This window comes from Octodon degus, unplaced genomic scaffold (genome assembly GCF_000260255.1).
Source record: "Octodon degus isolate 3935 unplaced genomic scaffold, OctDeg1.0 scaffold00111, whole genome shotgun sequence".
Taxonomy (NCBI): Eukaryota; Metazoa; Chordata; class Mammalia; order Rodentia; family Octodontidae; genus Octodon; species Octodon degus.
The window spans coordinates 6,536,806-6,549,623 of record NW_004524687.1 but is presented as its reverse complement, the minus strand read 5'-3'; the positions used below and the strand labels follow the sequence as shown (position 1 = coordinate 6,549,623).

General features: G+C 38.2%; 1 protein-coding gene across 2 annotated transcripts in view; it reads right to left on the bottom strand.

The window, feature by feature from the left end:
- Positions 1-12,818, bottom strand: part of Agtpbp1 (ATP/GTP binding protein 1) — a 262,969-nt gene that overhangs the window by 103,836 nt on the left and 146,315 nt on the right. For both annotated transcript variants that reach the window (XM_023699137.1, XM_023699138.1), the window contains exon 14: positions 11,149-11,867. In XM_023699137.1, coding sequence (XP_023554905.1) covers positions 11,149-11,867 — 719 coding nt within the window. The remainder of the gene's footprint in view (positions 1-11,148; positions 11,868-12,818) is intronic.

The following is a 12,818-nucleotide window of genomic DNA, read 5'->3' as shown; positions in this document are numbered from 1 at the left end:
ATGAATGTCCATTTTGTATCTGTGTATTCAATGGTTAGGATACATATATAGTTGCATTCTCTTAATGAATAGAATGATTTGTTCTAATGGTGTTTGTAAATAGGATCTCAAGTCCGTATCTTGTACAGCAATTAACCACTAAAAAGAATATATGCAGTGTATTATTTGTTGAAACTATACTTCCGATTTGATGTGAAACTGTCTCATTGCTACCTGTTTATCAATAAAATTTTGAAAAATAAAAAAGCAAAAATAAATAAATAAAAAAGCATAGGCCCTGCATGACCCAGTAAGTGACAGAACTGAGGAAGAGCTGACTGCCTGGCCTGGGGAAACTGAGGAACACAGGTTCTTTCTCACAGCTGACTGTTGCCAAGTAGGAAACAGCTAAAAACTGTCACACCTAAATTTTTCGACATACACCATAAACTTGGACTTCGCTATGGACTTTCCCAAACTATGTAGCCAAGTCATATGAAAGCTGAATGTGTGCTACAGGTCACTATTCTTCAACCCTCTAAAGTTGTATTTAGGGGACCATAATTGCCATTTAGATTTGATCTGAAACTAATACTTGAGGGAATTTCTGTTCCATCCTAAGTTGGCTTTGATAAATTAGAAAAAGTCTTTTACTCAAATACCCTTTTTTATAGGTGTTGTGGCTGATATCTAGATGCCCCCCCCCCAAGCCTCATGCACTAATAAGGTGAACTTTGAGGAGATGTCTAGATCACAAGTGGGTGATACTAGATTAGCAACTACGGGTTTATAGTTAGGTGTGATACTGGGAGGTGAAAAAGTCTGGCAGGAAGAAGTAAGCACTGTGGATGTGGCAAGGAAGAATGAGTGGTGGCGGTAGTGGCGGTGGTGTGTGTGTGTGTGTGTCCTCCCTTGATGGTTCACTGCTTCCTGCCTGTTATGGCCCTCTGTCATGCTACCCTGTCTTAGAGTCAGCCGGATAGGGACTGAAATCTCTACACTCTTCCTTTAATTTGTAGGTGCTGGGTATTTTGTCCCTGAAATAAGGAAATTAACAAAGATAATAGGTAACAATTATGGTTTATATGTAGATGTCCCCATAAGGTCTCATAAAATCACAGCTGGACTTTTGGAAGTTGACTGGATTAGGGAGCTTATTTACCTTACTATTAAGAGGTGGGGTCTGGTCCAAAGAGACAGATTACTGGGGGCATGACCTAGAAGTGTTTACCTCCCTCCCCAGTTCCTCCCTGGATCTTTCTGCTTTCTGTCCACCAAACTGTGAGCAGCTCTCCTCTACTATGCCCTCTGTCATGCCCTCCTGCCTTTGAACCAGTCAACTATGGGCTGAAAAGTGAACCAAAAATAAACTTCTCCTCCTTTAAACTGTGGGTGTCTGGCATTTTGTCCCAAGGACAAAGAAATTGACTAAGATAGTAATTTTCATAAGTCTTTTAACTCACCAATTAAAATATATGTCTTTCCAGACCAAACAAAACAATACACATTTGCAAGCACTGTCAAGATCTATAACCTCAGCTTTACTAATATTCCATGTTTAATGAATTAATTTACTCAGAAGAATATGCAGGACAGCTTGAAAAATTCAGTCCCTATTCAAGTGATATCACTTGAGTAATAGAATGTATGATCACCAGAAAACTGTAACTTGTTAGACTGTCAACCACAAAGCAACACTACAATTTAGTAAACTTTACTTTTATGGATAGGATATTATAGGAAAAGATATTCCTTACCAATGTGTTCTCTGAGAATCTAATATTGTTCATATTGTCTATAAATAAGATCCAAGATACTCTATACATAATGTGCTTAAGCACATATGTGTGTGACCACTACAGGTACACACATGGTATGAATATATACAAGACAGACAAGAGATTCAGGATCTAGAACAGGATATGACTCTCAGCTCAGCCAAGCAGTGTGGGTTAACTCACCAATCCTGAGCTTCAAATATATTCTTCTATAAAATTATAGTTCTTCACACAGAGAACTGCTTATATTCCTACATCCATAGGGATATAAAATGTGTACCACTTAATTCTGGAGCTGCCATAAAAACATCCACTAAATGTCATCTGTTGCTTTTACTTGTTCTAACACTTCTACTACTGCTCAAATCCAAAAGTACTTGTGTTTCTTCTAAGCTGTACTAAATGTAAAGAAATCCAAAGTTTTTCCCTTTCTTATATTATTTTTTCATAATTCTTCACTTACCATTTAAGATTTCTGAATAGATACTGACTGTAAAAAGTTCAAATATGACATATACGTGTAAAAGGACAAGGTGTCCTTTCAACACAATCTGCATTTTCCATTCATTTAATCAGTGACTACTTTTATTACCTTCCTTTGATTTTATGAAAACACACAATTTAGATTAGTAGTGAAAACAAGTAATCTAAAAAAGAGCCTTGTTTATTTCATCAAATAATGCATCTTACAACTCTTTCCTTAGTGCATGGGGTTTTGTTTCTCAATCATTACAAGTTATTCATAAAAGATGTATCATAATTTAAACTGTGTTTTTTGTAATACATTTAGTACACAGTCTACAGGGTCTCACTACATAGATCAGACTCATAGTGATCCTATTTTCAGCTTCCCAATCCCTGGGATTACAGGCTCGTGCCACCACACCCAGTCTCAATCGCTGTCTCAGCGTGTCCCAGGGACAGGGTCAGCACAGCACACCGGGGATCAAACCTGGTTCCTGTGTCTGCATAAGCAGGTGCTTTAATCCGCTGAGCTATCTGGCTGGCCCTGCATGTTCTTGATTGCTTGGAATTTATTTCCAATCTCAAAACAATGCTGCAATAAAAAACTGTGACTATCACTTCATACATATGGAAATTATGTGTGCACAAACACATGCATAATTGTGATTTATACAATAAATTTATTTCATAATTTTCCAAGTTAATGGGCCAAGGAAATATATAATATGTGTTTGACAGACCCTAGCATTTTGTCCTCCAAAAGGGAGACTATCAAATGAATGTCATCCTTAATGCAAGTCAGAGCCTATTTTCCATACCCTCATCAACAGAATGTGCTGCTAAAATCATAGGATTTTTAGCCAATTTGTTATTTGGGAAATGTTTTGGTTCATTTTAATTTGCATTTCTTTTCTTCTGAATGAAGCTTAACATATTTTTTGGTTAACAATTATTATATTTCCTTTTTATTATTCCTCATTATGTTTTATTTTCATGTGTTTTTAGAAAATATATTCTTTTTAAAAAGACAATATATTACATAAAATTATAATTTGTAACAAAGTAATATAAAATACTGCCAGCCTTTTTCATAGACACAAGAAAAAATAATAAAAAGAAAACAAAATGCTAATAGTGGATATCTGTGGAGATTAAAAAGTGGCCCTCGGAGAGCTTCTGGCTTCCCTGTGCCCAGGGGACCTCTCCGGAACAAAACTCAGGAATGCTGCGTAAGTGAGACCCTCTACCGCGCCCTCAGGACCCCTCCACCCCTCCGGAGCCCCAGCCCCCAAGCCTGCCTAGTAAGTGAGAACTTCTGCAGCGCTCACAGGACCTCAAGATCCAGCCCAGCCAAGGCCCACCCAATGTGAGGAAGAGATTCCAGCTTCTTGCGACCTCAGGATCTCTCCAGACCAAAACTCAGGAATGCAGCATAAGTGAGACCCTCTACCGCACCCTCAGGACCCCTCCACCCCCCCGGAGCCCCCGCCCCCAAGCCCGCCCAGTGGGTGACAACTTCTCAGGATGCCCAGATCCAGCCCAAGCCCAGGCCCAGTTTAGTGTGTGAGAGGGCTTCTGCGCTCCTCTGGGCCAGAGGCACAACTGAGGGGCACCACAGGCTCACTTCCAAGAGCTACAGCAGGAAAGCTGAACACAACAGCTAGACCCAAACCAGGAATAACTGGATAAACTCAAACTTAATAAATCTGCATCCGAATTTCAGTAGGTGCTAAGGTTATAACTGCACCAAAGCTCTACACCAAAGGTCAGAGGTCAGTGCTATGCGAAATGACAAAGACAAGGAGAAAAATGCAATCTCAGGAGACCACCCAGAATAAGTGCACAGGATACTAGCTCAGCTGAAATGAATGAATTAACAGCATTGGAAGTAAAGAAACAACAACAGAAAGGTATAAAGGAACTCAGAGCAGAATCAATTTCTGAAATAAAAAAAGGAGCCTCTGAATTCATAGCATCTGAAGTAAAGAATCAAATACAGAAACATAAGGGGGAACCCCAATGCCCACACAGAACAAGTGCAAAGGACACTAGCTCTGTTGAAATGTATGAGTTAACAGCGTCAGAAGTAAAGAAACAATAGCAGAAAGGTAAAAAGGAACTCAGAGCAGATTTAATTTCTGAAACAAAAAAAGAAATCTCTGAATTCACAGCATTAGAAATAAAGAATCAAATACAGAAACATAGGGAGGAAACCCAATCTGAAAAAAACACTGGAGTAAGAGAATTAATAACTGCTTCTAAAGAAGACACTGATGAAAAAAAAAAAAATAGAGGTGATTAGAAAAATGATGGATTCCTTGAATAAGCAATACAGGAAAGAAATAGATCACATGAAGCAGAGTCAAAGAGATACAGAGGAACTTACAAGCTCAATCACAAACCTGCAAAACCATTTGAGTTAAAATGAACACAGAGTTTCAGATCTTGAAGATACTGGTGCAGCTAGTGAAAAGGTAAGAAAGAATCTCTTAAAAACAATTAGAATACAGGAAAAAATAATCCATCACCTGCAAGATGATGCAAAGATGAACAATGTGAAACTAATAGGCATCAATGAGAAAGATGGAATCAATACAAATGATATAAAAATGATGTGGGCAGAAGTAATAGCAGAAAACTTCCCAAATATGAGGAAACAATCTGACATTCAGGCAACCGAAGCATGCGGAACACCAAATAACTTCAACCCAATTAAAAACACATCGAGACAAATAATAGTCAAGATCCCAGAAATCCAGCACAAGAATAATATACTGAAAGCCGCTAAAGAAAAGAAGATCACATTCAAAGGAAAACCCATCAGATTATGGCCAACTTCTCTTCACAAACCACAAAGGCAAGAAGAGCATGGAGCAGAGTCCTCTATGAAAACAAATTCCAGCCCAGACTACCATACCCTGCAAAACTCTCTCTCAAGTTTGATTGAGAAGTGAAATATTTTCATGACAAAGAACAACTAAAGAATTTCATGATGACAAAGGCAACCCTAAACAGGCTCCTGAAAGATGTTCTAGAGAGCAAAATGATCAGAACTCTATGAACAAGAACAGAAGGAACCCACTAAATAGGGCAAACAATTAAACACAGGACAAAAAGGAGTAAACAACAGCAGGTAAATAACATGTCAATCATAAGTCAACATATCTCAATTATAACCATAAATGTAAATGGGTTTAATTCACCAATTAAGAGAAATAGACTGACACAATGGAACATCAGCAGGTTTTTGAAACTAATAGTTAATTGCTAGGATTCTGACCCTGACTATACATGCTGATACCTGTGAACCACGCAACTGCACTGAAGACAGCAATGTGTAATAAAAGGGTCACGCTTGGAATGCCTGTCATTCTAGTCTTCTAAATATGTACTTCTTGTCATGACATACTAATTATTACCATACTATCTCACAAGTTTGTTGTTCTTTTTTTTAATGGGTAATAAATGAAAAAAGACACAAAAAAAGAAAAAAAACAATGTCACAGGACTGTCCTGCTACAATGCTGTATATGGTTGAATTTCTAAACTTCTGTGTAAAAATATGTAATTGTTTATCCATATCCTTCAAATAGTTTTCATTTTTTAAATTTTTATCTCCATATTCTGTAGGGACTTAACGTCTAACGTATCAATACTTGATGCAAAATACCTGTTCCATGCTATGCCTAAGATGTTTGGTATTCAGACAGAGAGTGAAATTAAACCCAGCTGCATATGTTGTAGGGTAATAATAAGCTTCTCTTCTAGAGGGTTAACAACCTAAGTTTGCAGACCAAAAATTAGAGAAATAGAAGGGTTGCAAAGACAGCCAACATTCTGACCATAGCCTTTCAAGGTCAGTGAAGAATTAGGACATAGTAGAACCTATATTGTAACATCATGTAACTCAATTGTGTCCCAAATTTTCTGATCAAGGAGATTATGTGGTCACAGAACATGATCGATGACACAGACTGTGCCTAAGGAGAGTCACCTGGAGAAAAAACATTCTCTCAGGCTTTCATAGAGAGTAAATTGGTCAAGCAATGGCTGTGACTCATCCACATGGCTGACACTGACAAAGGATCTGCAAGCTGCAATACAGGGTTACAGGATAAATCCTGAGGGGACTTGACTGACCTTATCAGATACAAAAGTTACATTTCTTGTTATATAACATTTCTTGTTATATAGGTCTTGCTTTATCTTGGTCTTAACCATCCATCAGAAAAGTATAAAAACGAGGTATATAAAGTAAAACTATATTAATATGCTGAGATGTGAAAAGCTCAAGTCAACAACTTCTATGGATATCCCACTACTATAGTGGACTGCTGGACTGTGTTGGATTGTTTTGCTGAATTCACATACCTATAGAATTTGGATGCCAATGGAATACCTATTTCAGACAGGACTAAACAAAAAAGGGGGATATAAAAAAAGGACCATTTTGTGTCTGCATATGCAGACTAGTCAGGATAAATATACAGCTACTTTCACTTAATTCAATGAGAAGAACGATTTGTACTAATAGTGTTTGGACAGGATATCCTGTCTGTATGTTGTACTATGGATAACCCCTAAAAATAACAATGTACAATGTATTAATTATTGAAACTGTCCTATTAATCAGTTTTAAAACTGTCTTACTGCTATTTCTCAATAAAAAAATAAAATAAAAAGTGGCCTTCATTTTCTCTAATTCTTATTTTATAGAAATATGAAAACAAAAAATGCACCAAAATGTGAAGCGTATTTTAAAATGAGATAAATTTTATTTTAATGTCTAAGTCCAATTTAAGCCATAGCATGTATCTGAATAATCATCAACATGTTTTTACAATAAAAAAAAAAAAAGGTGAAATGTTAGTGTTTTATCTACATGGGGAAAAGAATACTGCAATAGGTGTTTTCCTTTCCAAATGAGGCAGAAGTTTTAAGTGAAATTTCATTCTTTGTATACTAATCTTTCTGTGGTTAAAACAGATTGGTGATTGCATACAGAAAATGTAACCGTAAATAAGAAACTTAAAACATTACCAATCTTTCCTGAATAACTTAAAGGAGTCTAGTATTTCCTTTTCCTAAAAATTATAGAGTAGTAAGTCCTCATTAATTTTGACATTTTTCATTTACTATGTCATTCCATTAAAATAGTAATTCATTATAGTTGGCAAAAAAGAAATCATAAAATATTCATAAGTTCAAGAAGACAGGGTAGGTAAGATTACACAAACAAGACAAGGCATCCTCACTGTGAGCCAGGAGTATAGCTTAGTGGGAGAGTTCTTGCCCAGGATGTGTTATGCCCTCATCCATTTAATTCCCAGGGCCAAAAGAGAAACACATTCTTGACACACTTCAAAAGATAAACATATCTCAGTGCTTTAAAAATACCTATTACTTGGGCCATCTTTGGTATTTTATTACAAATACAGAACAATCAAGCCTCCAAACTACTTAACTACAATGGCAAACTATTCTTCACCAGGGCAGACAATAAATACCTAAGGCTTCAGAGGCCATTTGGTTTCTGTCACAACCATTCAACTCTGTCACTGTAGCACAAAAATAGCCACAAGGAATAAGTTTTGAAAACAAGCTCTGCTGTGTTCCAATAACGCCTTATTTGTACATACAAATAGGAGTTTTGTGTAATTTAACACCATAAGGTGGTACTTTTCTTTGAATTATTTAAAGATTTTTAACATACAAACTCGCTTTTAGCTCACAGGCTGAACATGAACAGGCAGTGATCTGGATTTGGCACAAGGGTCACAGTTTCCCAAATCTGATTCTAAGTGAGTAACTATCAAACATTTTCAGGACAGAAAAAAATATATATTTTAGGGCCACGGTGATAGCTCAGCGGCATAAGCACCTGCCTAGGGGCAAGCACAAGGTCCGGAATTGGATCCCCGATATTACACACACACACACACACACACACACACACACACAGTACATTTTAAAGTCATCATGAGGAGATTATAATATTTTGTTAAACTATGTGTGACACACTGTTATTTTCTATTTTCATATACCAATGGTAACTAATGCCAATTTGGAAACTCTACTTTCAGTTGGGAAAATCAGTGTCCTAGATAAATCAAATCACTTGATCAACACACATACACAGAGTCAGAGTGAAAGTCTAACTTTCCTTCTTAGAGCACCCTGCCCCGGTATCTCACCATACCAAACAGCCTCACCAAATCACTGAGGTATCCCATCATCCAAGCCCTTTTTCTGTTGTATGGCTTTATTCTTCTAGTCTCAAACTAATGTTAATTGAAGAAACAAAGAATTCTGAAGCCTTATCCTCAATATTCAGAATGTAGGTAAAAAAATAATAAATGAAGGTGCAGAGAGTAGTTATACACTTTGGAACAGCAAGACCATACTCCTCACCAAGCACAGTGGTACACACCTGTCATCCCAGTACTCAGGAGGATGAGGCAGGAGGATCAATGAGTTCAAGGCCAACCTTGGCTATATAGTGAGTCCAAGACCAGCCTAAACTGCACAGCGAGACCCTGGCTCCATAAAAACAAAACAAACTAAAACACTACATTCTTGGCCAAGACATTCACATAAACACCTGACTGATATATAAATAAGTAGGCAGTAACTTTCGCATATCGAAGTATTATTACATACTGTACAATTTGCAAACCTTTTTAAAGGAAACCTTTTAAAATGGTAATTCATTGGGAAAACTCTTATACATCTAAATAATAAAACAGGATCATACTGTTTCATTAAAATATGAAAATTTATCCCCATCCTCATTCGCAGCACTACACCTCCACTTAAAATATGCTGTGTAGGGGCCAGGGAGATGGCTCAGTAGAATAAGGGCTTGCCTGGCAAGCGCAAGGGCCTGAGTTCAATCCCCGGTTCCACAAAAAAAAAAAAAAAAACCATAAAATATGCTGTGTGATGTTCCTGCTTCATACTAAATGTCTGTTACACAAAGAAACTGAAATAAACATGACACAGTAGAACTGCGAGGGATAATCTAACAGTCTTATACAGATCGGCCATCATGTCAGCAGTCACCACCACACAGCAGTCCCTGTGTTCAGAGAAAAGTATTTAGGCAGCTTCAGAAGTTACTATTCATTTCTGCAGAAAAATAAAATAAAATAAAATAACATTGTCATTTAGGTCCTAAAAAAATCAGAAAAACTTCTATGGGAACATTAATCCTTGAAACTTGTGGCAAGCCATGGCTCAGTAACCTCAAAGGTGTCTTAGAGCCCAACTCCACCTTTCTCACTGTAAATATTCCATAAGCAAACACAGGTGACAGACTCAAATTACTCGGTTTGCTACTGGTGCTCGCTTATGCCTCTTTTGCACTCTAATTTGCCTACCAATGCATATCTTTAATATACAATTATAATGGATGTTTTGATCATCCCTCATTCTATTTACCTTACAGTATCAAAAAACAGACCTTAATGCCTTGGTTTGAACTTAGGACACACCGAGTGGCATATTCCACTCACTCTGGGGTCCAGGACTTTTAACCCTACAGGACCAAGAGCTTCAGGGCACAAAGCCCCTAGTGACACAATGGGAGCTAAAGTATAGAGGCTGACTTCTTATCCCACCTCCTAACCTTCTCTTTCCTGGGGGTACAGGTTCATGCTCAAATTTCTAACTCAGTTTGTATCCTGCACATGAACAACGGGAACCCATCCCCATGGGTTCCTGCGTTAAGAGGTCTCCTGTGTTAAAGCTTTAGCTGCACCTTTGGTAGGTCACAGCGGCACAACTGGAGACCCGCACCTGCTACTCCATGGCAAGGATGAGGCTCAGCACATGCCACAGCCAGGCCCATGCCTTCGTATCCTTTCCAGGCTTGTGCTCAGTGGTGGAATCCACACCTGTGCATCAAGGAGCCAACTGGTGGCACTAAACACATACTCAGCAGGTAAAAACAATGTTACCCGTAAATGAGTAAGAGATAGCTGTTGCCTTTCAGATGCCTACAGTCTAAGGAGAATAAAGAATAAAGCACCCACAGCAATGTCTTCGTTCTTCATTAAATACTATACTCACAATAATGGTTTTCTAAGAAACTGAAAAGTTATTTTCCTAAATCTCACCAAAAACAGCCCCAATATACCAAAAGCGGTTTAATATGCCAAATATTCACTAGTTGGCAATATTTAATCCATTTCTAGTATATAATATTACTTGGCCATGAGCCAGTCAGATCACTCAGCAGACTAAAGTGCCTGCTTTGGCAGAGCGCAGTGGCCAGAGTTCTAACCCTGGTGGGCCGTGCTGGCCCCGTATCCCTGGGGCGAGCTGAGACAGGGATTGAGACTGGGCATGGTGGCACACGCCTGTAATCCCAGCCTTTGTGAGGCTTGTGAGGCTGAAAACGGGAGAATCACTACGCACCCGATCTTTGTAGTAAGACCTTGCAGACCCTATCCTAAATACAAAAGAAAAAAAAAATTAGTTGGCCTAAGTATAACTGTAGTTATACCTTTTAAGAGGCTCAAAGTTTTATATTATATAATCTCAATTAAAATTTCAAAAAAAATACTTTCTATATTGCTTTACTTATATCCTATTTTTAAATCATATACCTACATCAAGTTCAAATGATAAATTACTATGTAAATATTGCTAGGTAATATTCATGTTAAGGTTACTAAGTAATCACTTATAATTTTAGATATAGCTTAAACACAAAATTTCTAAACTTATCCATGGATCATGTTTACCACTCTATCTTCATCTGAATAATCAATGAGCTTATAAAATAAATTTCAAGACAATGAAAAATTTCCAATGCAAGTTTACAATAATTTTCTTCCTCAACATCCAAAGTAATTCTTTTATACAAATAAGTCTCATATCTTAGCAAGGTTTATTTAGAAGGGTGAAGAAATTCATAACTCACCTTTGTACACCATAAGGCCTTTCTAAGATACGCTCTTTGAATGGAGGCGGAATGTGACCAAAATAATCAGGATAGGCCACCTCTGAATATTCGGGGACAGATTTTGTATTTTTCACAATCTCAATATAGAGGTCTGAGTCATGAAGTGTTGGTCCATCAGGTAGTTCAACTGACGGCTGTTCAACTGATGAGTTAGACTCAGTATCTTCATCATCTTCAGTTTCAACCCCAGTACAGCAGAGCTTTCCCAGCTGCACTGTCCGTCCCTCAAACAGAACATTTCCACAAGTAGCCATGTGAGGAGGACATGCTTTGGTGCATGTAAGGACAGTCAGGGGGAGACCACAGTCCTTCTTCAATCCTGCAGCCAAGCCTGGGGCTGTCTGTGAGGGAATATTCTGCAGTGTGATTCGGTCCAAAGCCTTCACAATATCACTGCTTCCACCAGAGACAGACGGAACAGCTCTGGTCTGACCATCCAGCTGCTGCTGCAGTGCTCTGTCACTCCCTCGGCTGTCTTCTGCTGCACCCACAGAGGCCGGCTTCCCCTCCCCTGCCTCTCTGTCAGGAGGAGGTACTTTCTCCTTCAGTGCCACCCCTGTTCTGACAAGGCCCACACTCCCAGATGCTTCCTCTCCAGCTGTGGGAACAATAATGGGGCCGCGTACTTTCCCGTCAAATGCAAAAGGCTTTGGTTCTTTGGAGATTAAATCATAGTCCTTTAAAAGTAAAAAATATGTTTAATCTGTCATCAGTAGTAAAGCATGTTAACAGAAAATCTGATTCACTCATATTTTAGAAACTTCTAACATTTGACGATTTGAAAGACAAAAAGAAATGCTTTAATTTCACTAATAAAAAACAAAATTCAAAACATTTTACTATTTGTGTTATAAACATAATGCCTACCTATCACAGAAGTGTGGGAAACTTTAGAAAAGTATAAAGACACGACAGTTATCCAAAATCTTATTAGGGGAAACATAACAACTAAACTGTTATCCTTAGTGCAACAAATATCACAAAATATCTCTAACAATATTTACAAATGTCTATTTGCATTAATTTAAATATTTGAGACACAGCAGTTCAAAAATAAATAATGCCTTTCCCTCTCATAGCTCATATTCTTGCAGTGGTGGAAGAGAGAGGGATATCAATGCAATAGGCCATAAATATTATATAAATATGTATTACATATGATATAAATATATGTTTCATATTTTAGAAGAGTGAAGTGCTATAGCAAATGAAGAAAGGGAAGATATAATGTCATTGGAAATGCCAGGAGCAGAGCTAAGTGCCACTAGTTAGGAAACCCCACTGAGTGGAGAAAGAAAATCAAGGGATTCTGAGACAAGGTGTGAAGTGCACTCTAGGCACAGGGGACTGCCAGTGCACAGGCCCCAAGTGAGACGAGTGTGCGAGTGTGGCTAGCCAGATAGCTCAGTGGATTAAAGCACTGCTTAGGCAGGACAGGGACTGGGGTTCTCAGCCTGCTGTGCCAGCCCCGCCCCCAGGGCACACTGAGACAACAATTGAGACTGGATGTGGTGGTGCACACCTGTAATCCCAGCGCCTGGGAGGCTGAAAAACAGGAAAGATAACTACAAATCCAATCTGCATAGTGAAAGCCTGTAAACCCTGTACTAAATACACAAAAATAATAA